Source organism: Liolophura sinensis, chromosome 6, assembly GCF_032854445.1.
Source record: "Liolophura sinensis isolate JHLJ2023 chromosome 6, CUHK_Ljap_v2, whole genome shotgun sequence".
Classification (NCBI taxonomy): domain Eukaryota; kingdom Metazoa; phylum Mollusca; class Polyplacophora; order Chitonida; family Chitonidae; genus Liolophura; species Liolophura sinensis.
In genome coordinates this window covers 58,557,116-58,584,880 of record NC_088300.1, presented here as the reverse complement: position 1 = coordinate 58,584,880, position 27,765 = coordinate 58,557,116, and the positions used below count along the sequence as shown (strand labels likewise).

The following is a 27,765-nucleotide window of genomic DNA, read 5'->3' as shown; positions in this document are numbered from 1 at the left end:
CTCTTGCAGTAACCACCATAAAGAAAGAAAAAAGAATGAATTGAAATGTGCTCCTTTATTGATTTGCGTGCGTAAAAGTTTTCAAGTTGTAGGCCTGATTATTTTCATGACGCAAGAGTGCATATTGTATTCGGTATATTACAGGCCTGTTATCACCGTATTCAGCATATGCGCCTATACTTCCTTGTTAGTGGTAATGACACCACAGATGTTCTGCGGACTTCCAATTGCCATGATATTGGGTGTTTTTCAATCATATATCTCCAGCTTCGTTAGAGGCTCTCGTTCCACGCCTTAATAAGATGTCCTGGCTTTGGGGAACTGGGCGAAATATGGGCCATACGAAATTATTCTGATTTACCATATGAATTTGCCTACAATTGCTTAGGCGGAGAGAATTCCGAACACAATAGTAACGATCTTATTCAGGCCAAACTTCAGTTCAGGCTGTATCATTAGAGACTTGCTAGAGTACTGACCTGGAGGGGAGAAAGTGGGGGGGGGGGGGCGTGAGGGAGCAAGCTCGAGTTGGTCTTAATAAGCTTTACCTCTAGGGCGTTTGACATTTTTCTCTACAGTGATAAATTAGAGGTATGATATCGTCAAGCCCGTCACATGTCCTCGCCACGCGAATTGCTCACCTTTATCTATGTATTATGTTACCTTTAGCCTTTTTTTTATGACGGTACTGTTTAAGTGGAGATCTGGCAAGCACTGAGATATATTTACCCAACAGTGGTTTAACGTGTACATCTCCAACGTATACATACTTTTTATGTGGCGCGTAGATCACTCAGGAATAATCCCTATCTAACTCTAAATGCTCACTCTAACCCAGCGTACAAACGAACGCTTACGATTCCTTCCCATTCACAGCACATCATTTTATCGACCTGGGTAAGACTTTCTTCGTTGTGAACAATTTCTTTTCTGTCGCAACCAATTCATTTGATTCTTGTGATTATATCTGGTAGCACAATGCAATTACTGGCTAAATGGTGAGATGAGCTCAAAGCTGTTATAGCTCTTTTTACCATGCATCTAGCGGGCTTAGTAGAGGCGCAGCTAAACTTTCACCACGTATGGACCATTGTCGGTCTAATCATTATTGCATATCCTGTTTTTTTTTACGTGAGATTTAATGACTTCTGTTGTGGAACAATTTAAAACAATTATGGAACACTAGATGGGTCTCTGTTGTAATCTCACGAATCTTAGTACAGTGCATATTTCCTTTCGACGCAGAATTAAGAATCCATGCACGTGACTACACCACTGGGGAGTGTCTGATAATACAGTTAAAGACCAAATCTTGGCACAATGAATATATCATTGTTTTGCATGTTCCAGCTCCTATAGGGTAGCTTTTTGTCGTTTTCTGCTGTGTAGCGCAGAGAACGTGCTGCCATACTGTTTTGGCGTATTGTGTACATATGGCAGTTCGTCTTTGGATTCTATAAGTTTAAAACTTTTTTTATTGGAATGCGTAAGTACATGCGATACAAGCTAATCGGGTTTAGGGGTGATAAATCCACATCTCCATACAGGACATGCCGATTTTCATGGAATCGACTTTCTAAAATGATACATTTGAAAAAAGTTACGCTGCAAAGAAAACTCAAGACTACAATAAAATACTGTGGCCAATGAATCTTGTGCTATTTCAGTACACTGCATTTTTGATGAAAAAAATGATTGTCGGAGCCACCTATGTTTGCAGTACCAAGGTAAACGCTATACACGTACTTGTAGCGCTATCCCTTGGGAGCCCAAGAAAGATCGTCTTTGCCATGCACATAAGTATATATGAGGGCAGATTGTTCCTAAATAATAACACTGATCCCTGCGTATGATCACTATGGAGACAATGATGGTCACGGGTAAGAGTCCAGGACAACACCAGTGGTCATTAATATAAAAATCGGTTTATTTAACAAGCGACAAAGCGCGCTAGTTCGCTTAAATACAAAGTCATATCTCCCCCAGTAAAGTTATTAAGTAGTTTCTAATTTGAACTCATATGGGATCAAAATGGATAGTACATACAATGGTTGCTTGTAAGTAATGTTTGTGTTTTTCACGTTTTACTTAATTCTGTTTCAGTCATATAGCGACTAGGAGTCGTCAGGTTTGTAGTGTACATATACTGTGTCTTCTTGTGGATTGTGTGTGAAAAAACTTCTTTTATGACTTTTTAAACCATATGCATTTACAACGACAGTTGGCTAGTGAGATAGAGACCGAAAAGAATTACTGCTCGTGCAATCGTATTCATTTGCCCCGTTTGGGCAGTTCATCCTGTATTGGTTAGGATGTTTATTTGACAGATGTGATGTGTTTGAAGTTGTGGAGATATGATCTATAGAGAATGACAGGGTAATACGGCCCACGTTTGCACGAAACCGCCAATAACAGAGATACGTGTTATGCAACTAAAGTCAGTCAGCCTTAATTGTGCAGGAATCGAACCATGATCAGCTTTGCATGGAAACTCGCAGTTGGTTGATCATTTAAACTCCTGATCCTCTGTCGCAAGTATTTCGCCATTAAAAGAATCTAATTTTTGCCCGGCGCAAGAAAAAAAAAAACATTGCATGTTTGTTGCATCTCAGCATAAACAACCACCGTAATCAACCATTTAGCATAACAGATTAACCCGTGGAAACTTGTTCAGATTGCATAATAAGTGGAGCGCACTTCGGTGCGCGGCCAATATGCGTATAGGTTGTGTTTATAATGCTGGTGTAGCCTGGGTATTTAAGGTGTCACTAGATGTCATGCGGAATGATTCCACCTTTGTCCGTTTAAAACGATTGTGTTATTGTAGTGTATCGATTGAACGCCACCTAGCGCGGGAGGCAAATCCATCTTTATTATTTTACTATTACTGTCGCTGGTTCAAAACAGCCATTGGCGAACTATGGATAACCTTGTAAACTTCGCCGTCTGTACCCCTGCCCAATAATCTGGCTTTATTTTTCCGTTCGGGTTGGTTTTAACGTGACGCTATCGGCAAGATGCTAAAGTAAACCCTGGAAAAAAATGTACAGTTACAGCGAAGCTACATTGCAAACATCGCGGTTTCTCGTGTAATGATCACTGTTCTGCCCGCGGTAATTGTCGGGTAAACCCCTTTCGTACATGAAGCTTTAGCCCTTAGCCAGATAAAAAGATCTTTCGCCACGTATAGCCTTAGTCTAACTCACGTCACGCCAAACTGCGAGATAAAACGCTTTCTTCTGTCGCCGGTTTGTGCTATATAATACAAACAGACTAAAATATACCTACAGTTGTAAGTAAATTTTTAAGAGCCTTTTCACGAATACATGCACAGGGTTGTTGGTATCGTGGTTTGATTTCTATGCTGTACAGCCTATAAGAGGGTCAGCGTGCTAAAAACAGGCGTATCACTATCCATACCAGGAAGACGATGTGTTCCAACGCAGAGTAGACGACAAACAGAGGTGCAATGTGCAAATGCGCCACATGTCACACTGTGCCTTTGTGACAAACCTGGTGCGATCTGTTAAGCTCACTCTGTGACTTGTACTGTTCAGGAGACTTCTGCATAACGAAGCCATGTGTACAGCTTAAGCATAGGAGCCTTCAGGTTTGTGGCATAACTTGTTCAGAGATCAACTCGATTTTTAGCGTGTGAAATTATTGGAATCTCTGAGAAAAGATCTTCCGTTTCTTCCACGCTGGTCTTAGAAGAGCCTTTGCGAGCGGAAAAGCTCAAATTAAAAAAAATAGACAGAAGATATATTGTGAAAGAACAAGGCAAATCGAGTTGACCTCAGGTAGACATGACGACATTTTCAAACGTTGTTTTTCACATTATTTTATGCAGAACTGTATTGGTGTTAGCTATGACGGGATTTTGTGATTAACAGTGTATAGTCACAGGCCTCTTAGAGGTATTTAAGATGCAAAGACACCTTCACTATACACGGCGGTACAAAGATCATCTTTGTGGTACATGGAACTTTTGAGAAGGTGTGTGTGTGTGTAATACATATAAAATTTGAGAAGATTTGTGAAACATACAGATGTTGCACTAAATGTGGGTTTTATGTGATATCATATACCATGCTAGTGGTGTTAATGCAATTATGTAAGACGTTGTGATCCACACGGGTTTTGATGTTGTACAAAACGATCCAACAGACTATTGCCGCCTGACAACGTTACTGTGGTCTAAGCCACCATGATAATCACCTTCCGTTGGATACGTATAAAAACATTTGTGTGAGCGCTATACAGCATATAGCAGTTTGATTTCGTTTTTAAATGATCCTTATTTTCTAGATGCACATGATCGTATATTGTATATAAACAACATATGCTCATATAACTGAAGTTACTATACCATTAAGCCTTCCTGGTTGTAGGTACAGATTGTACACAAGCTTAACCGTACTTCTGTAATGGTAACATGAGATGGAAAAAAAGCTGTCTGCGAGGTAGGCTATCTGTAACTACAAAACACAGCTCTTCCTTGTTAGTCTTCCAAAACACGTCTTTTCAGATTACCGTCATTTAGCTTTTTTATTTTGGGCTTGTGTTGTTTAAAGCTACTTCTGGTCTATAAATACTACCATTATGTAGTATGTACCACGGCTTGCTGAGCTTGTTGGGTCTTATCCTCTATCTGGTATAGTGTTCACGGATACTTTGCAACAATCTCTACTTTTTTAACTCAAAAGTTTGCCAAACAATTCACACGTCAATAAATCAAGTCATAAATACTTGGTATGAGGCAACCAAGAAGTTTTCCAACATTTAGCCACCTACATCTCTCATAAAGATAACAACCGCTTAATGAGATTATTAATTAATAGAAATAGAGAGAACTACGTTTTTGGCCTTTACATGTTTTTGTTTAATTACGTGTGAAATTGATTTGGTGTAGATGAGTGGAGCAAAGATCCCTGTGTTAAACTTTGTGGTCAATATGCTAACTGTTAAATGAGCTTTCATCTCGGACTTTCGTCTCGAATAACCACCTCCTTGCCTGGCCGGACAGATGGCCAGCCCTCAGTTAGACCAGCAGACAGAAGAAAACGGGAATTTACTTAAAGTTTGCCCCCAGGAAGTGGATGTCCCATCTCCAAATCAGTGCTAATCAATCAAGTAAAAAATCGGCTTGACGGCATTTTTCAGCCATGTTGCCATGGCAGCAAGCGTTCTGCCTTGCTGAGAAATGCGGGGTTTCTCTCCAAGCGAATGTGGTTCTACTACGCTTAGAATAGCATTGGCTTGTCAGAGAGCGCTCGAGAGTATAGAATCCTTATCTTTGAGGGATATTCACTCTATTTCTGGCTCATAGATAACACTAATAATGCACACAGAACATTGCTTACACCGTTTAGATTGCAATTATGCTTAGCGTAGTCTCCAAAGACGTCAAATCATCTCGACTTTAGCCATTTTTCGCTTCGGGAAACATGTACTCTTTCATTTCATAAATTCCCTTGTTAAGGTCAGACTCTAGTCTTTTCGTGGTTCTTTCTGTACTTACAACACTCAGTCACAATGGGTCGCCCACCAACCACTGTCCCTCATGCCATAACGACGCTTTCCTTAGCAACAGTCGATGTATATGGTACATCTGTACAGCGTTCACGTACACTGAGATAGTGAATCATAGGATGGGTAATGAGGACAGAAATAATCCATTTTAGTTGTAAGTTGAAAGTAAGTTCATAAAAACCTCACTTAATATAACCCGCCTGCGCTCACTAATATATCTGGAAAAGAACCAAGTTGCTTTTAAAAGTATTCTCCTGTTTCTAACTTATCAGTATATGCCGAAAGACATGTTTAGAATAATTATCATTAAACCTGCTGCTTTCATGTCCCGGTGAGTTGTTTCATCCCGTCAGTCAACGGGCATTTGTGATAAGCTTAGCAGTTGTTCAAGATGCACCCTTCATTTGGCCAGCGAGTGATTCCACATCAAGCTGTCCAGCAAACTGTTCACGTGGTTCACAATGTTCCATGTGCTCATTGTCTCAAGCTGCAACCGGTGAATTTCGCTTGAATAAGTTGGGATTTGTGGTCATCAGCCAGTAAATAGCGGGCAATCCCGGCAACGAATCATCCGTGCACTCAGCCCATGCAAACACCACGGTTTTCCTCAAATCCCCAATTTAGACTTCCCAAGGCTAGCCATATTAAAATTCCCGATATGTACCCTGCTTCTGTAGATCGCCATGGTTTCTTATCTCCACAGTAATGATATAAGGAATATTCATGCCAATGGGGCTTATGTATGTCAAACCGCCTTTAGCCAGAGCCTAATGTTTGGAGGAGCGTATGATTTCCTAAGCGAAACCTGACGCCGGAAGGATCGAGAGAAGACAGAAACTTTTCCTGTCGCTATTTTGGCCTTTATCCTTTTGTTTGAAGAGGAACTGGTGCTTTTAGATGCTCGTTGCTCAAAGTCATCCACTGTATAAGGAGTATATACGCAGACCAGCGTTCATGGCCAATGCGGTATTGGGTTCATTGGATGACTTTGGGAGGGCTCTTTTCAAAACCGCTTTCTGATGATACTTGACGTAAGTAAAGAAAGGAATGAATGAAAATAAGCAGAAAAAAATCCTGATCTATTGTTGGCGTCCTGATTTAAACCCTCTGCTTCTAGTTCCTGGAAGATAGCTTTTGGAACTTCCGTATCCGCTGAAAAAGCTATCGCCTTGTGTTGTAGTGACTCAAGCCACATGTAGGCCCGCGGAGCGATGGCTCAAGGCAGTGTTCCTGGGGGTGTAACAATCTGTAGAGGGTGTTGGTTATGAGCTTTAGAACGTGACATTTGTATTAGACCGGTTATTAAAAACGTCTGGTCTTCGGCTGTCTCCCACTGTCTACACACAGCGGGAGAGTAACAAGGCTATTGAGAGACCACCATTTCTGCGTCGCCAATTGAAAGCCGCTTTGTCGTATTAACGAACAATATTGCTCGCCCCAGATTAAGTTGTATAACTTCAAATAATATTATACGATCCCACCGGTGGTGTGAATATGTGAACCATACATGCGACTCGGCTCTCTTCTAGAACCCAAAAATGCTTAATAAACATCTGAAAGGGTAGGCACGATATATACGCAATAGCTTGAAAACAAGCAAGTTTGGTGCAAATTGCAAAATTGTTAATCTTCATTATTACTTGCCCGTATTTAATAGTACTGAGACCGTCCCGTGCGGTCCTAAGGTGGGCCTTCCTAAAATATAACATTAGTCTTACAGCACACAAAGTAAAACTAGAGCAGTGACAACAGTGTGATAATATGTGAAATACGGCCTCATGTATATTTACCTCAGTTTAGGGTTTAAATCATTGTTAACCACTAAGTAAACTAGTGAATAAACTAGTACTCGTTACATTTCAAATGTAACTTAATTATCATACTCTTGGCATGGTAATTATTCCTTTTTGTTTCATTCCTTAACACTTTATTATGCAGATACCATGTACAGTACAGAACGTTATACAAAATGATGATTCGTATCACCATACGAAGTTGGTGACTGCACTGTTCTAAGATTGGTTATTCGATTGTACTACTTCTTATGCTGTGTATAGTGTCTTACAAGACAACACTTAACACATTTTCTTCCTTAAATGACAGATTTGAATGTTTCGGGAAGTCGTTAACCAACAAAGGCGCCTTGAACGACAATAAATGGTATAAACGTATCAACCACTTATTTGACTGAGGCAAACAAGATAACTACAGTGGCATATTTATTCATTTATATATTTGATCGGTGTTTTACGCCGAACTCAAGAGTATTTCGCGTATACGTCGGCGACGGGCATTATGATGGAAGAAAAGCGGGAAGAACGCGGGGAAACCCACGACCAGTCGCAGGTTGCTGCAAGACCTCCCACGTACGACCGAGGAGGGAGCCAGCGGGAAATGGACTTGAACTCACGGCAACCGCAGCGGTGAACGTCATAAAGCCGCGCTGGCAAGCAGGCCCTTCTGCTTTGGAGGCCCCTAGTGGCAGATTAGACATATCTGAAAGTTACTCTATCGCATTGGCAGCCTATCTATAGTTTTGTTGTGCACTCAAGGAACCGTATCAGCGTGTTGGTTTTTCTTTTTAAGCTTAAAGGAATGAATGAATGGAGTTCAACGCGAATTAAACTTAAAACTTAAATGTGAATCTCTTTTTTTTTTGGTTTCTGGATCTTATACCGTCTGAGAATGAACTTTAGCAGAAACCGTATACACCAGTCTCTGTTGCAAATGTCAGTGATTATATTAGAATCTAGAAGTCGTGTTTTTCAAGGCGGGTTCATTCTAGGTCATTTGGTATTTATAATGAAGGAATACATTGACGATATCAACTGGAATATTTAAGTGGGCTGGTTTGATTTGTTTGTGGACAATAGATGTGGTGAGTTGGGTAAACAGGACGCTTATAAACTGTGAATAGCCATTGCAAGGCTGTTTTATACGCGTGAAGTATAGTGTGTGCTTAAACTAACAATACATGTAGGCCTGTGTGACAGCAACTCAAGGGAATTGCTGGGCTAAATACCAATATATCATATCGTGTTGCCTGCATTCAAAGTCTTCTGTTACGGATGATCCCGGCTATATATGTGGTGTCTTGTTGGTGTAGTCCTTCAGTGACATCATACCAATGCCTTCTTGCAACCATGCAGAGATATCGGTCGTGCTTTATTTGTATCTCTGTGTGCTGTCGAGAAGTTGTATGTCTGTGTGCTGTCGAGAAGTTGTATCTCTGTGTGCCGGCGGTACTGTCGAGAAGTTCCATGACGCTAATCCTGTACACCTGATACTCTGTCCCATGTCACTTTCCAGCCTGTCATGTGATGTAAGCTTGCCGCATAAAGTGATAGCGCAACAGGCAAGTACTTGTATAATCACTCCACTAACCTCGCTCAGGGTTTCTTGTATCATTATTCGGTGTAAAAAAAAAGCAGAATTGGTTAAGTGTGATTATGGATTTTACATCGTATTTACACGGTTGGCTCCTAGCTTGTAAAGTGCAGTTTATACAGATAGGTATAAAGTATATTGAATTCGCCATGTTTTAATGTGAATTTCCTCGTCTCTGTCCGCTGATTGAACAAATAATGACTAAAATATACATCCAAGTGTATAACAAATGATGTGAAATATTTATTTAACTTATGGGTTTGGTGGTAGGGTATGGTTTTGTTAAATCCCATAACTCGGAAAACCATGGCCATATTTTTGTTCAAATTTAAGTTGTGGCAAATGCTAGTATAGGCAGCCTCTGGAAACATTAACTTTTCAGCACGTAATAAATAGAAGCCAGATTATTGTTACCAGGTTAAAGAAGTGATTGACTTTTCGGGCTTTGAATGGAGTGTAACTCGTGGCCCTTTTATATGCCAGTTGTAAGGGATCGCGTAATAAGATATTGATGAAGAATATTGACGAAATGTTTGTGTGTCGTGATATTTCGATAGTAAATGCAGTATGCTTGCCATGGTATGTCTGCTTGTAGACTGCTAAACAGCCGGTTGTTAGAGAGTGGGTACATGTATATGACAACCTGATCCACACCATCAGTCATGCTTGACGAAGCCCAAAAGGTTATTTGAGTTTGTAGGCATATTACAGACACAGTATCACATTTTATCGACAAAAATGTAAAGTGGTTGTGTGTGTTATAGTCAGTTAATTCACAAATATACATCACACTAGCTGCGTGGCAATGCTTTAAGTTGACTCGAGCCTTGTTTATCAGTGCAGGTTTGAACAGTGTTTTGCAAGACTGCTTGGCGGTCGGTGCCTTCTGGAGTACTCCGAGGGGTAATATTAGGTCGTTTACTGTTCTTAAACTACATTAACGATTTACCGTGTGTTGTTTCAAGTTCAGCATTATTACTTTTTGCTGACGGTAATAAGATCTTTAAATGGGTCTTTACACATGTTGACGGCGAAATTTTCACCGTGAGATTGCACTGGTTTAAGTTAGCATTTGTGCATTGTCTGGGCCCTTGCATTAAAAGATTCTTATGTCAGTTTCAGCAATAATCAACTCTTAACTGTTTGTTATTTTGTATTTTGCACTGTTTTATAGACCGCTGTTGTAACGTCATTATATCAGTAAAAGACCTTTAGGGGTGTTATCTTGTAGTAACAAGAATTATACACTATTAATAGTCATACTGAAAATGTAATTTGTATGGAACATGAACTGTTAGACTTTCGTAACTTCAGAGAAAGTAGAGAGTTCTCCATTGTAACTGCACTGAGATCATTGTACTTAGCATTTGTGCGTAATCGGCTGGAGTACGGCCTATACTGTTGCTCGATATGATGATTGGGCTGAAAGAATTGATATTATAGATTTTACTCTGCATATCTGGATCTGATTATTATTATTACATTGTATGAAGTATTTCATTTAGATTCTATATCTCATTCAGGGAATAAAATACTTTGATATACTGATTGGTTTACACCGCTGAGTATATAGCCCTTTCAACTGCTCTTATCTAAAATATCTGTTTTTATGCACCATCACGCGCTTTGCACACAAGTTTTTTTAACCAACGAGATCAAGAACTTATACGCGTACAAAAATGTTTTACGGCGATGCCAATCAGTTGTCAGTTATGAAGTAGACAAACGTGATATCTTCTTACCCTTCAACTCTTTTTAACAGAAGAGTCAGTCGATATATTATTCTAATGATAGCTGTTCTCATTGTTTAATTTGTAAAGAGGATTCTTTTTCAAATGTGTTGTTGTCTTACTGTCTCACAATCATTTTATTTATTTATTTGATTGGTGTTTTATGTCGTACTCAAGAATATTTGAATTACACGACGACGGACAGCATTATGGTGAGAGGAATTAAACTTGGAAATGGCCGGGTGGAAACTCATGACCATCCGCTGAGAGATTTTCCAAAGAGGACACCATCATTTTGTTCATTGTACTGTAAATATCATAATTTTAATCATACCTGCAATTGGTCACCTGTACATGTTGTGCACCACGGCTAAAACACAACAACAACAAATATATGGTCTAAGGTTATGAACACTTTTAACCATCAACTATTTTAACTGGCTTAATGCACTACTATCCACCTGACCTTCGCCTTGTACCGAGTTTACAGCACGTGAATATGAATTTGGGTGAACTGATCAAACTACATTCTCATTTAAATTAAGTTTAATGTGAATATGCTTGGAGTCAGGTGGGCAATACAGGTGTTAAGAACGTCATGTTTGCGAGAGCTGAGGCGGAACATGAGAAATGAAGAAACTGTGTAATGTGGATAAATGGGACCGGCTGTGGGGAAGCTCGAGGGTATATAACGAATTGACATACAAATCTCTTATTTATGATACTATATAAAAGCATGACCTTTCTAACGTGTATTTTTTCTAAATTCTCTTAATGTTCCACATGTGAATACACCAGTCGTTATATACAGTTCTCCGTTCAACACTCATGTCACTCTCAACTTAATATCGTCGTGGATAGAGCACTGACTAAATGTATATAAACTGCCTGTGTAATATGATTCATGCTTTAGAAGAATGAGCAGAAATATTTCTGTAACATCTAGTTACCGTAAATGACAAGCTGTATATATAAAGTAATGTGCTGCTGTTAACCTATATACATGATATCTGCAGCTTATATGTGTATTAGAGATCTTCGGTTGTTTTTTTTTTCAGTTTAGCAACCAAGAAACTTGTTTAAAAATTATTTGCAATGATTCACCGTCTTTTATAAAAAGGTGAATATTTTTGTCACTGGATGTTTGCAAACTTTTGAAATACACTGAATACATGAAGATGTGATGTGCTGTTCCTGGGTTATAATACGGATCTGGCATTGTTTTTATGATGACACGTACCTTTTCTTGTATAACGTCAGTTTACCCAGTATTCCATTGTGTATGCTATCTGGCAATACACTGTGTTATATCTTTTGCCAGTTCTGTAAGGCGGAAGATTCAATCAAAGGTTGATGTATATAAACATATATGCATGTATATATCTATGTTAGTAACATATATTTACATGACGTAAGTTGCGGTTAAGTATTAAATGTTCACTTTGATATCATTACAGATCGTCATCTTGATGTCCAGTAACTTGATTGTGTAAAAATATCTTGCAAGAGTGTCTCGCCTTCAGTACGTATTGCATGGCAGTGTATACTCTGGCGTGTGATCTCTATCGTCAGCTGTTGCATAAAGTCGTCTGCCCAACCAGACATTGTCGTCTTACATATATACATATAAACATAGGTCTAAATCAGGCGTGAAACGTTATCAGATATGTGGTGGTAGCGCTATTTCCTTTCTACCCTTTGACACGGTATCAGCTCAAGTAGTGCAATTAGGACAATGCTTCCGTCGGTGGCCATTTACAATGTGCAATCGATCTTGGTATATTGTGGTAACCTTTCATGTCCGTCTATTGTGGAAGATGCCCAGGTTAGATCGTATTGTGGCACGATGTGAACCCCGAGGCTTCGGTTCCAGGGTAAATAAACATACGTGCTGTTGTTAGCGGAGACCGGGGATCTGCACGATGGTTATTTACCTCATGTAGATAATTGTAGATAATTGACTACTAAGCCTTCTGCAAGTCGATACTAGTTAAGTGGTTTATAGTCAGTTCTATTGCTTTTCGGGATCTGTTCGGCACTGCTAGCCTGAACTGGTGTTTACGAGATATTTTTAAAACATTGCTGACCTGTACGTTTCCAATCGCTGCATGATCTGTCGGGTTCAGTGCGAAGCGTTTGCGGACACGCTGTGAATAGATGGCAGTAACATGCCAAGAGGTTGGTAAGGTTAGAGAGAGGATCAGCTTCTTCAATGGTAGAAGACATCAGCAGCAGATTGTTACATTTCATCCAGACTTGTGCTATATAGGATTACAAATCACTGGCATCCGAAATATATTTACTACCAATATAACTAGATGTCAGAACAGTAAATCGTCTTTATCGCCTACACAAATATACACTTATGTTCCTCGTGTGTTGGCGGTGACAAAACATGTACGTACGTATTAGGGTAGTGTTTCTGTTATATCACATTCAACTACACCTACACAGACATCGCCGGGAAACCCCGTTCTCTTGTATCGTTTGTATAAACAAACTCCATTCAGGTCGCCTTCTCCTTGTTTGCACCTTTATTATTTTAAGTACATCTTCTTTATCAAGCGCTGCCAAACCATGTACAGAATAAAACTACATGGTGAAATTCTTTTTCGGGTGTGAGAGGTAAGTACGTTAGGGACTTATAACAGGCGAACCAACGCCACTGGTGATAACCGCAAAATACTGAACACAGGATTTTGTCACATGTGAACACTTATAAAACTTTGTAATCCGTCACGGGCAAAGACAATCCCGGGTTATCAAACAAAGGGTACCTTTCGTGATATAAATCGATCCTATATAGGCCTACTTCATGCCTGTCATGAGAAACCTCTGATTCATGCGAAACTCACTTTGATAATCTTGCTCAGATCTAAGACGATATCAGCATCATCCTGAAAGTCAGTACTCATAATGGTACCACGCAAGGTAATTTTAAATTTGAGAAGGTATTTGCTCTATTAAGTTGGTAAGCTCACATATGCTCTGTCTGTGACTGTTTTGGTTTTCCATTTCCATGTTTGAGCCGACCTTGATTCTGTAAAATTCTGATTAACAAACCTCAGTTGCTGATATGAGATGTCTTGGACACTTAATTATCTTCTTTTTGTGTGAATTTCTAAATGTCAATATCTCATTGCCTTCTAATTGGCCTGTTAATGTAATTGTGCCACAATACTCTCCCCACCACACATTCCTGTTAAATCGAATAATCCTTAATTACCTAACCGGCTGTTGATCAAATTGTTAGAATGCGAATTGCCTTGTGGATTGTCGTGAGGCGTGTTTTATTGTTTCGTATAATGAGTAGCTCGTGATCAAGGCCATGGTTATGATGCTGTATGAATGTACGTCCTTTTCAGATGCAAGCAGATATTTTATTTTTAGGCAGACCTAATCGTATTATTTTCATCAATTTGTGTTAAAGTATTTATATTGTATTGCTAATTGCATTGATTAAGATAATCCACATTTGTAAATAAAACACGTATAATTTCTGATACATGATACATGATACAACGTGGATTTCCCGTAGTTTAATCCGCGTGTACATACAACCCTCGGGGGTAACGGACTGCTGTCTGCTGGAGCAAATAAACTATCATGCTTACATCCTCCGGCGATATTGTAAATACTTAGCACCTTAAGCGAGATTACATTACGTGTTTGACTTGCCGTAGACGTATTCGTGGGCCTTTTATCAAAAAGGGGTGTAAAGGACGTTTGACCATTATCATTTCACATCACACAATAGGCCATGGTGCGAGGTGCCCATGCACAACAGGAAGTCACTTGTTTGATGCTGTTTTCTTTTGTACTCATTGTGATAGCGTTGGTCTTGTCATTGTGACATAAGGGGATTTTTGTGAGATTCTTTTGTCGCATATTTCGGGCTGTTAGCTAACAGGAAGTAGCAGAACCGACGGGTTTTTAACATGTAAAGGCAAATTTACATGCCATGACCAAGCTGTTGCTACCACCCTTAGTGTGTGTTTAAAGAGACATGATGGTGCATCTCACTGTACATATTGTTTTCTGTTTGTGCACGTGATTATGATTTCTATTTTGCTTGTTTTTATTTTGCTCAGTTCATCGTTTTTAGCCGCAGATTGAAGGTATCGCATAGATACAGAAATATGTGTGCATAGATATTACATAGATATAGGAGGGTAGGATGCGTCGGCTGGTCAAATCTTTCACTTTAGGTGGGTCCTACGCGCAAAACGACATCGACTATTTCGAATCTCCTTAGGAAAGAAAGGCAATAAATATGAATTGCATGCGACCTATTAATAGATAATTGTTTCTTGTTTTGGTTTTATTTATTTTTTTAAAGAAAAACTGCTTTATCTAAGCGTTTAATGTTATTTATTTATTTGATTGGTGTTTTACGCCGTACTCAAGAATATTTCACTTATACGATGGCGGCCAGCATTATGGTGGGTGGAAACCCGGCAGAGCCTGGGGGAAACCCACGACCATCCGCATGCTAAGCCTTTAATGATAACCATGTATACAATATACAATAAGCTCTCCATTTGGCAACTTGCCAGGCATGAGACAAACTGCAGGAAGGTAAATAAACCCAATCAGACCCAATCGGGTTTTTGTGTGAAAAGATTTTTTTTAAAAATGAAAATTTACCGTTTTCTCATAATTTACTTTTTGATTCATTTGGATTATTTATTTATTTATTTACTTATTTATTTGAATGGTGACGTGAAGATTTTTGTTAGCTGTGACCAGCAGCGGGCTCTGTCTATCTGTCTGTCTGTCTCTTGGTTGGTAGATCCCATGTTGACATACTATGTGAATTTGCGCTCTACTTGTAACTAACGTATGCATGAAGTACTCAGCACGAGGGTAGATATAGATTCTAGTCAGTTCTTGTAATGATCGAAACAGTTTGAAATATTAATACGTTTTTATAATTTTCATCACTCTCAAGATTCCTGAAAAATGCAGTAATTTTAGTTCATTTTAAGGTTTGTACCTAGGGTTGATATCCTGTTTATAGCCTTTCTTTGACTTTGACCTAAATGCTTACCTAATCTTGCCAATTGAACCATTCAATCAGTCCGCCAGGTGCAACTTGGACATATATATAGTAAAATACTTTTTTATTTATAGGTGATTGTTTCGCCACACTCATATAATTTTCCCTCACATGACGCCAGTTTGGTCTTGATTAGTGCAAACCGGAATAAACTACCTTCCCTCGCCATTATCCCGACAAACCTTCTCACTAAACGCAGCAGCCTAATCGTGCGGCAACAACTTTATTCGAGCCTGCGACTTCACTTGTCGAGGACAATCAGTTGCTGTGGGGGAGAACAACGTTTTAGGTGAATGAGCGTTTGTAAACTAAATTATCCAAATAAACATTGTTCAAAAGTATCCGTATCATCCGTTAGCCACGATGCTTTCGTAATTTGGCTTTGTTTGTATCTACGTGGGTAGGTCTTACAGCAACCTGCGCATGGTCGTGGGTTTCCCCCGGGCTCTGCCCGGTTTCCTTTCACCATAATGCTGGCCGCTGTCGTATAAGTGAAATATTCTTGATTACGTCGTAAAACACTAATGAAAAAAATAAATAAATAAATAAATAAAATAAATTTGTTTTTATCATCTCCATATAATGTGAAAAGAATGCCTTGAAATCAGCGTTGATTATATTAAATTGTGTTTCGTACAAATCATATTTTTGTAAAAGGCCTAAAGCTAAACATGTTTTCTGCAAGTGGTTACCCAACGGTAAATTTAATTTATTTGATTTATTTGATTGGTGTTTTACGCCGTACTCAAGAATATTTCACTTATACGACGGCGGCCAGCATTATGGTGGGTGGAAACCGGGCAGAGCCCGGCGGAAACCCACGACCATCCGCAGGTTGCTGGCAGACCTTCCCACTTACGGCTGGCGGTAAATTTAAGGTAATGTGTGTAAAAGTATTGCGTTAAACCAATCAATCAATTATTTAGTCAATATGTGTGTAAATATGTGCTTGCTCAGTGCCCCCCAAAGGGCCTCTCGTCTATCTGAATGAAAATCTAATCAGAGCTCCCCGCGTGAAGTGTCGTGATTTACAGATGGAGTTAGAGTGGGCACATGTTGTACCTTCGTAGATCAACCTACTGCCAAGTGCAGAAGGTATAGCACGTCAAACGTCGTAAGCTCACAACAGCTGTATTGTACAGTCAATTGATATTTTGACTTGATCCTCATTTCACCATGCTCGCCGACTTCTTTTCGCGCGGATTAGTTCCTAGTCTTTATGATATGCATATTCAGGAAAATGAAGCCTTTTTGTGTTTAAATTCACCATGCATGCCTTTTTTTTGTCCGTATCCGTCTCATCTGCTGATTTTATCATCACATCTCGAGTTCTCCCAAAATGATATTTGTCAGTGTAAGGGAATAACAGCATCCATTTGACGCGTGTGTTAATTTTATTCGCTTCGGTATAAATCTTAACTGATGCTAAAATACACTGCTATTGTTCAGACAAAATTTTTGTTCACGAAATGGAGTTTTTATACACAAGATTTCTTATGTCTTTTAAGGTATTTTTAAGGCTGTAAAGAAATTTGCTAAAATACACTGCTATTGTTCAGACAAAATTTTTGTTCACGAAATGGAGTTTTTATACACAAGATTTCTTATGTCTTTTAAGGTATTTTTAAGGCTGTAAAGAAATTTTAAAACGACCTTATGACGATAACAACCACTTTCGCCACAACATATCAAATGATTCTGGTTCCTTTCAATCTTCAGTGGCGCCTTTTTCCTGTGGGAACGTTTCTGTAGGAACATTAGGAACATTCGCAACTATAAATATGCTGCTGGGTACAAGTATAGATTTTGTGGATTTGTCAGCAGACTTTAGCTTCCTTGAGACTTCTGATTTACCCCGTACCACCACCACCACCTTCTCACGATTCTACTAAGTCTAACACATGTACTTACCTGATTACTCCCTAGAGACAAACTCTTTTGTTCCATGTATATACAATCGGTCTAGAAGAGGACCGTGGCATGAAGGGACACCAGGAAGTTCCACAAGTTAAGCTCATTACATTACTCGCGTAAGCTTATTAGCCAAAGCTGTCTCTTAGCCACTAACCAGCCTGTAATATAATGCATTTAAAACGAGTCTTCAAGATTATGCGAGTGGCACCGACTGAACCTTAATCGAACAATAAATTGTCCGAAGCCGTGAGTTTGCTAAGTACTTCTTGTTATTGAATTGAAAGACTTCTTCACAGATAATAAACTGGTACTATGGTGAATTTATAGCCACTAAGGCAGGACCACGTAAGCTTAAAGTGCTCAGTCCTCTTCATTGGTGGTGACAGAAACCAATGCTACCGGGCCCTTTCCAGCATTGCATTTGTGGAATCCTGGTTATTGACGTGGAAAAGTAATAATAGACACATGTAATAAATTATACATACATAATCCTGGATTACGCCTTCGTAGATGGCAGATAAATTAGTGCTGTGTATATTTGACGTTGAACAATGTTGTAAAGGTTCCAAAACATCGGACCAGACCATTCCATAATTGATAAGTTAGTCTGTGTACTCTTTGTGAACATGTCCTGAGTTACTTCATGGACATCATGTCAGCTTATATGAAGATCCCTATATTCTCAATGCGGCTTGTCTGGCGTAAATCGAGCGTTGCTTACTTTTTGTTCATGGACTTCTGGTATCGGTTTATATTTATTTTTTGGTTTGGTTGGTGTTTTGCGCCGTACACAAAAAATATTTCACTTATACGACGTCGGCCAGCATTCTCGTGGGAGAAAACTGGGTAGGGCACGTGGGAAAACCAGGACCATTAGCAGGTTACTGGTATAGGTTCATATAGTAACCGTAATAGTATGGTAAGTTTAAATTAGCCCATGCCTTGTGTCTGCAATGTTTGGTTTTTACGCTCCAGTGAATATCAACTAAAAGTAAAATTAAAGCGTATATCGTTTCAAAAACAAATCATTTAAATCAGACACAAATCGCAAGAATAATCACATACCTTATAGACATACGTGTCGAAGTGGACTGCAATTGTTGTAAGCAACTAGGAAAGCGAACTGCATATACTTGTAGGTCATGTAGCATGAATTATTATTTTCCCCTGATTGTATACGTAGTTAAATCAAACCATGTGTGACAGGTGTGTGGTGAGAAACGATATCAGAACTGGTACAAGCAATTTGTACAACCTCTGCTGGCGCTTTGTACTATATATACATGTTGTAAAATGGACATTGGTCTCATGTAAGAGCCGTTACTGGGCGAAGACGGAACAATATTGTAGGCGCCTATAGGTGGTACATACATTTATTAATTATTGAGCTTTTATTATTCTGGTAATAATGTTCATTAATTGGAAGTTTGAGGCAGAATGTGCTAATGTGATGGGTTAATCGGTTCGTCTTCTTGACTTGGGAGCCGTGCTGGGACTTTTTATCACCTACTTATTACTGCAATCACTCCCCCCACCCCCACCCACCCCCACCCCTCTCACTTCACTCTCAAAGACTCTTGCCCTGCCTCTGTTTGATGGATGATCTGGTATCAAACTCGACCAGGTAGATTGATTTGTCGCTAATTTATTGATGACTGCTTTCTGTACCGCCGTCTATAATTCGTGCATGAATTAGCCCATGGTCGCCTTTTCGCTGACTGATTGTTCGTCTATAGCTAGGAATTAAGTATATTGATGGATGGTTCTTTGGACAGGTATCAATGGAATCGCTCAAAAACAAAATTCGGTACGAAAAATAAGGCATCCAGTGAGTTAATAATGAGTACCCTAAGCCCTAATTTATTAATAATAAAGTTTAAAGAGCAGTTGAAATTAAATTCCGCGATCAGGTCGATACAGCGTAATTAAGGATGTCCCCATGTTCCTCTTTGCCTTCTTATCTAAACTGTACCTCCACAACGGGGTTTTTCATTGGAATGACAACACCTTAGATTGAGGGTCTTACAACCGACTTCCGGTTCACACTAGCTTCACTATACTCCAGGACTTAACATCTAAAATATCATTTTGATATCCTTGCAGATGTATTAATATTATTTTTCAAAGCATAAAAAAGCAACGCTTATTTTTTATTTACAATAAATACTTATTTATATGCATATATTTCGTGTTTTATACACTTTCAACTCAGTCAACCCAAACGTATTTTTGTACTAAACTGCATGGAATAAGGTATAATAGAATATCTTTGTTCACAAACAGCCCAATTACAGTTCTTCGTGTTTAGATCTTTTAAACTCCCCTTTAACACAAACAAGCAACTTTTAGCATTGCGACGACGAAAGTGCCCCATACACTGTCCCTGAACATACCTGGCTGAATCGCGATTTGAATGAATGAATGAATGAATGAATGTCGATGGCTTAACACCACATTGGCAGTACTGCAGCGACATCGCTTTGATAAAGCGATTTGAGCGAAGTTCAATCTTTCTCCAATGAATCCCACTATACCCCTGTGTTCCCAGCCGCAACTTAGTTCCAAACTTACTCCAGTTTCCTTTCATGTTACCTGTTAGTGAAACCCCAAAAAGCTTTTATATAACGTTCAACATAGATAAACAATTCATATCGTTTATCAGTATTTGTTCTTAGTAGCTCCATATCATCCGTTTTAAAGGGCTGTGTTTTCTTTCAAAGCAAACCAGAGTGTTTGGTAACAGATGTTTCGGTACGTACCAAAGGTACCGACTGTATGTTAACTGCACCGACATTGCACAGACATTATTTTACCTGGTCGTGCAGGGCGGCGCTAGAAGACCGCTAGTGCAGCTTGTAGTTCTGTGTCACAGCTTCTCGCTGTGTTACTACAGGGTGATCAGGAAATCATTGACAGAGCTGTAGTGTAATCACATAATGACATTGTATAATTAAGGTACTAATTACTTGTTTTGGGCAAGTAAAACCTTGTCTGTACACACAGCACAAATTCCATGTGAAGCCGTATGATGGTCACGCCGTGTGTGCTTCGCTGTTTAACATGACTTAGACGCCATTCTATCGATCAGTCTCTACACCGTATACTCACACATATCATGGCATTGAAAATCAATTCTTTCACTGAGAACACTAACCAGTAAATAAAGTGTAAAATAATTTTTCCTCCCTTGTGAACATCAGGTTTTCATGTAATAACACGAGCAACCAATACGATCAATCCAATGGCGATATTAGTGTAGAAATGTGTTTCATGTCTTTTGTCAGTCAGTGTAATAGTGCAGACTTTATTATAGGTTTTTCTTTTTTCACAGAAAGGAACCACACACGTGGATGCAAAATCAGTCTTATTATTAAAACTTGACGCCTAGAAATCTAATCATTTGGTAGTAGGCCTGTTTATTCGAGGTTTATACATTCACGCGAATATTACTGAGAGGCTGTCTCTTGGTTACCGGGGAAATAACACATATTTGTTTACGGTAAATTTTAGCACTGACAATAAGCAGAAATAAACGCGTTAGTGTGATTATTATTTAAGTCCTAGCATGCCTCAGACTAATTATCAGTCAGCTCCTCATAAAACTGTTTACGTCAATAGATAGTGTAATGATTGCCTAACAACGTGATTTGCTCTAGGTATGTTCACTTCGGGATGCTAATCCAGTCAGTTACTATAACGTCGAAGACAACCACGCAGTGTCTTTTATTGTCTTTTATAAGCACATGTACTGTCTGTACTGAATCAACCAGGCAAAAGTCCGACTGTCTTATTCAACCATGAATGTAAACACGAAGTTATTGAATCGTGGTGTCCTGGTAATCATGTCGTGACGTATAGCATATTTATATACTTGATTTACAAGAAAGGCAAAAACCGGCAGGGCAGAAACTGCTCGAACAAAAGCGTTTCTTCTGGAGCGAAAGCCATAGTTAAAGCTGTCATTGGAATGTGCTGAATATGGGACTTGGAGTTCTCAGACCGAGCTATATCTTGTCAGAACTGATTGGCATGATAGAACGATCAATTAGAGCGGGTATGTGTCAGTATATAAGCTACAGTAACACTGCATTGTATGGAACAGCGGTTAGCCTTCCCAACCTAGGTACTGCACACAACATGAACTCTATTCTCCAGCTCAGTCTAGCTCAGTCCACCCCAATGACTACTTATATTTTATATCCTTTTTTGTGTCCTTTGTTGGGACTGCGCGACAAGGCACAATCACTCTAAATCGGCCTAGCGATGTGAAAGCCTGCACAAATCTCTTAACAGGAAATCTGACTTCATTAGAGGCGAGGTTGAACACTAATGCCAAATGCGTTATAAATATATACCTGGTTAACGTATACATGTACTATATTTTCTTAAACCTACACCAGTTCTTTCGCCTGAATGTGCCTGTAACTGTTTTAGCATGTGTATAAATGTTGTTAACACATTTGTGAACTAATTCTGTGTTTCTCGTCTCATTGTAGACTTTCTGGTCGCCAGAGTCATCGTTTTTCACACCTCCCTCGAACAACTGGGATTTTAAGGCTTCCTAACAACAGGCAAGATAAGACTGTATTCTGGTCTCGCAATAAAGTATGTTATCTGAGAATGATCCTGGAGAGCTATAGTCCATGATATGCTCCCAGGAGTGACAATTTTTATTTGTTTCAAACACGTCTTCAGGAAATGAGACTATACCAAAATGATAACGTTAACCACTTCCGAGACTGGCTGTTGCTACCAAGGTTGTGAATTTTGGCCGGGTGCAGAAGGCGAAGACGAAACTTGACGATGTAGTGCCTGTCGTTCGTCGCCACATCTTGTGCCAAATTTTCCCGGCCGCAGTTCTGCGGTAGTTTAAATGAACAGGAGAACTGTACTGCACCAGGGAAATTATTTTTGTCTGAGCTGGCTGAGAATTCATTAAGCTTAACTTGAGCCTGAAACCCGCGGTGCCGTGATATCGGAACGAGACCAAACAAACAACGGACACGTTTCAAGAGCGATCTGAGGTACACTGGACTAATGTACTAGGCTGAGGTAGATTAAGGCTTACTTAATTCTGCGCTACCAGGTCCGTTGCATAAGAACTGGACGCCTTGCTAATAACCTCTAGCGCTGAACAGAAACGACATGTATTATAATATATATTAGTTTGGAACTGACCGGGAAGAAAATTAAGGCGACCCCAGTGAGAATAGACCTATTCCCCATTTGAGACAGATCGGGTCGCTTCTGTACGCGTCGTGCAAAGTGTCTGCTACTGAAATCGCCACAGGATCTACCTCCCTAGTAGTGTGACTGTTCACCAATAAGATAAACCGACTTCAACAGGTTTGAAATTCTCCACCATTCATCAAGCCAGACGAATTCGATCTCTTGACGCAAGAGTTTTGCATTATGGTAAAAGAAATATACCACATGTGATACAACAACAACAGTTATTGACTTTTCGCCTTAAACCAGTGTCTCGCTTATTGGCTTCTGACCCGTCGTGAAACTGGTAGGAAATTTCCGTAAATCTGATCTGTGGAACCGCTGTATGATGAACTGTCATTTACTTTCTGTGCCTCTTGTTGATTCAAGAGTTTTTGTGCTTGACAACAGCCTTCTGTAGGCAGTGGCTAGATTAGACTAAGGCATATGGCGAATAACAGCACGGCGTTACGATATGAAAGTGGTACCACGACATTTATTGCCTGGCAAAACATGTCAGCGAATGGCAGTGATCTGGGGAATTCGTCGAACGTTACAAACTCGTCGGAAATACCGACGACGGAAAGCCCGGACTCCCCACAGCATTACCAACTATGGCTGCAGATCATCATATCCTTAATACTGATCGTTCTTATCGCGGGGACCATAGTAGGCAACTCTCTGGTGTGTATAGCCGTGGGTATAGTCCGGAGGTTACGGACTCCTTCTAACTTGCTCATAGTGTCCTTGGCCGTGTCAGATCTACTAGTCGGCTTGATGGTCATGCCTTTTGCGTTACCATACGAGGTTCTTGGAGCTTGGCTTCTCGGACCCACTGTGTGTGACATGTGGACTTCCCTGGATGTGCTACTATGTACCGCATCTATTCTTAACCTGTGCATGATAAGTGTGGACCGCTACTTTGTGATAACCCGGCCGTTTCAGTACGCGATGAAGCGTACCCCGAAAAGAATGGCCATCATGATCACGATGGTATGGGTGGCTTCGGCTCTCATCAGCATCCCGCCCCTGTTCGGCTGGAAATCCGACCAGATGCTAAACCAGTGCGTGCTCAGCCAAGAACTAGGATACCAAATTTATGCAACATTAGGTGCCTTTTACCTCCCTCTCACTATTATGATAGTTGTATACTACCGCATTTGGAGGGTTTCCTCAAGAATTGCTAAGCAGGAGAGGAAATCCTCTAACATTGGTAATCTAGACAAGCAACGCCCTACAGAAAATTTGCTAATTCCACGACCTTCCAAATCATCCAAGGGAAGCGTTGACAGTTCATTTCTTCCAAATGGAACGCTGCGCAATGGCGGCAGCGACAAGGACGACGATAACCATACATTAGAAATATTGCCAAAGAAATCAAGCACTGGGAGACGCTTCACCATCAAGCAGCTGCTGTTTAAAGGCAGTCAACAGAACAAGTCTGCCGTATCGTCGAAGGACAGAAAAGCAACGAAAACCCTTGGCGTGATCATGGGAGGGTTTACTCTCTGCTGGCTTCCATTCTTTATCTTAGCAGTGTTGCGACCGTTCTGTAAACCCGATGCTATTCCTCCTTGGCTCTCCAGTATTTTTTTGTGGCTTGGCTATGCCAATTCATTTCTGAATCCGGTAATCTACGCACGTTTTAATCGGGAGTTCAGAACTCCATTCCGGGAAATTCTGTGTTGTCGGTGTACCCGGATAAACGTGCGCTTAAACACCGAGTGTTATAATGACATGTACGGCAAAGGGGCTGAACACACGATGAGAGACAGCCTCAAGCCACCAAAGAGCACCATTGTGAGATACGATAGCCAAGGGCAGACGATCGTACAGTTGGGGAACGGCTCGGCGAACTCAGAAGGTGAAACGAAAATATAAAATACTCGTTTTCAGTGAATGCGTTGTGCCGAAATCAAAAACCAGACTCACAGTGTTATGGGATGTGCAGCGAATAAAATTCTCAAGTGTTCCCAAGCACTGAATGGGATCGTGATAGGACGTCGAATCTTCGGGCCTCAGAAATATCTTCACGAAACGCCTGTCATGTGCTGGGAGGGCCGGTGTCAATAAAATACTGCTGAGATTAGAGCACCTGGGGAAGTGTCTCTTCATTTTTGGGGAACTAACATGGTGGATACGGCTTCCTCGGCCTGGTCCCCGGATAACCCTAACCCTATGCCCTACCTAACTCTCCCTAGCTAACTTTCTCGTCTATCACGATCTCACACGTGACCGCCTAGCCGTGCAGTCACGAATTGTCTCCCTTTGTGATATGTGTGAATATATAAATGTGAATGAATAACATAATATATATATATTATATATTTAATTAATAAAAGGACGTGGGCTGGTCCTATTTGTACATGTCGACTAAAATGACCGTTTTTACCACTCAATAGCGTGATAATTGGAGATTATTAGAGTTTCTGTTTTGTCAGTGACATATTAATGCCAAACGAGTAGTTCTTTTATATAGAATGGATCTAACAAATATCCCTGAATCTGCTACCAAAATGTCTCTCACGGATATGCTGTATATAGTGTACAAACTACTGTTTTGCCGCGCTCAAGTTAACGTTTGTTGTCTTAGGCAGCGTTATTCTAATTTAATGTAATCCGTACCAGTATGTTATAAAGTCACGGGTAACATTAATGTTAGATAGTTGTGACTTACAGAACAGATTTATTTATTTACATATGTGCCAGAAGTTACATCCGGTTTTCTTTCGGAAAACGGAAGTCCCGCTCAGTCGTTGTTGTTGTTGTTCATCAGTCAACTTCATTAGTGAACGCTGTTTACTTCAGTCCTGCAGCAGTTTGTTATGAGCTTCCCTTTGTAGACTTACATAGACAGGGTACCCGTATCGGACTTACCTCGTCAACACATCTAATTATTCACTTATATATTTTAAAATTTCACACCCTTGATTGATAGTGCTAGAGTATTTTGTACATAAATGAAGTACAAATGTCATTGTGTAAAAATAGTATTTTTCTTTGGCCATGTACCAATATCTTTTTACATCGTCTTACCCTGTTCTTCTTTTTTTGTGTTTCTGTTTCTGTGTTTGGCGTTGCTACACTTTATATGTAGATTGATATACCACTAGACTGTGATCAAAACAATTTACATAATATCGCTGTTAGTTGTTAACAAAAGAATCGCTACTTAAGTTATCGGTTTACAGCTGCTTAGAGCTCGGATGACGTCATCAGCACACAGCCATCAGATCACTGGCAAGAGTTTCTATGTATAAACTGTTATTTAAATTCACTCAGTCTATTTCGCCATGTGGATATATCATTCTCTTGAAACCACTGGCATGTTCGAAAAGATCATTCTGTAGACAAATATATCTGTCCATTACAGCCAAGTATGGTACCTTGCAAATGACAGGCGGCCTGTGCATATTAGCTAATACTTTCACAGTTATCCAGTTTGGTGACCGATCTATATTAACTAGATCTACAAATAATGACTAATGTGCGATTTGTAGCATTTCATGTATTTCAGTTACACACGAAGGGAAGAACATTTCGATGATTGCCCATGCTCGCTAGAATTTCTTTTTCGTCGATTTCTTGGCAAATTATGATTTTCAATACAAACGATGTTTTTTCAATATAAATAAATTCCAATTTACGGCATTTGAAACTGCTTCATTCTACACGTAAAAAACACATGCTAATTTCGTTCTCTACAATTGAATCCATCCTTGTTTTATTGACCTCCATGATGGTTAACCAGACTCTTAGTACAGCTCCACGAGACCGTGTGTAGCCGTACACTGACCGGGATCCTATTTCCCATTTGTAGAACGACTTTCATAAGCACCTTGGACCGTAATTTTTCGCGAAAAACCTGGCATTACAAAGCTTAGGTTTTCTGGATGTGTATTTTTTGGCAGATCACACGTTGCTGACAATCGTTTTTAAAGATGTTTTCAAGACAGGAAATATTTCTTGGCTGACAACTGGGTGTCAGAAGCTCCCCCAGGTAGCTTGACGATCTCGGGCACTGTTCCAAGCAGCTACTCCGCGGCTGCTAGAAACAACCTGGTTTTAACATCTCCCGTCTTGTGATCTTCCATTCCGTTTAGGGGTAAACAGGCGCTGGTTTGAAGTCATGAACCACTTCAAACACTCTGATAGCGGTGACTCGCATGTTAGGGAATGTCATCGTTATCACGGAGAAACTGGCCAGCGGTTCGCCGCACACCTCGAGGAGTGATGTAGTGTTTGTGTAGTGAAATACCAATTAATACTAATTCTTGTCAAATATTTTACTGATTTTAAGAATATGCCAACGATCTCCTAGGCAGTAAAATACCGTTATAAAACCACAGGGCCTGTTTTGAACGCGAGCTTTAGAACTCATGTTTAGAGTAACTTCTGATACATGACTGCCTCTTGTCTGGGCAACTAGAACAAGCTTGTCAGCGTTCTGCGGTAGTTTTCGTATTCCGAAAAACGTACACACACACACACACACACACACACACACACACAAACACACAGACACACGCACACACACACACGCGAAAATACAATAAGAGTCCGACTGAAACAATTCATCTACTAGTTGCTATTTTCTTAGGCATTGTAGAGATGGCTGGTGTGGAAGACGTTGTCTGGGCTATGTGTTCAGGTCATTGTTTATCTATTTTCTTTAACTTAAACGCGGAGTGAAATACTCTGATTGGCTGAGTCAGTCACGTGAATCCGCCACAGGTTGTAATGGTTGGATGTCTTTGTGTCATATGTTACCCCTGTTGTACTGTCCATATACACCATGTTCCGCTGATAGTACGTTGACTGTTCATATTTAATCCTCAACTAAAAGTCCTTACGACCCCAATTAATAAATAATTATTTTACAATAATAAGTATTGCTTTTTATTTCTCTTTGCGAGAAAAGTCAGATTTTTTTAT

The 27,765-nt window shown here is 39.9% G+C and overlaps 1 protein-coding gene across 7 annotated transcripts in view; it reads left to right on the top strand.

The window, feature by feature from the left end:
• LOC135466428 (histamine H2 receptor-like) overlaps positions 1-27,322 on the top strand; it is a 127,131-nt gene extending 99,809 nt beyond the window's left edge. For 3 of the 7 annotated variants that reach the window (XM_064743887.1, XM_064743888.1, XM_064743889.1), the window contains one exon: positions 22,119-27,322. In XM_064743887.1, the coding sequence (XP_064599957.1) occupies positions 23,278-24,711 (1,434 nt within the window). In that variant the 5' untranslated portion in view covers positions 22,119-23,277 and the 3' untranslated portion in view covers positions 24,712-27,322. Of the gene's footprint in view, positions 1-3,536; positions 3,611-8,665; positions 8,888-9,748; positions 9,823-22,118 lie in introns of those variants that run through there. The other 4 variants (XM_064743892.1, XM_064743890.1, XM_064743886.1 and 1 more) reach the window with 4 other exon arrangements.
• Positions 27,323-27,765: the final 443 nt, after the last annotated feature.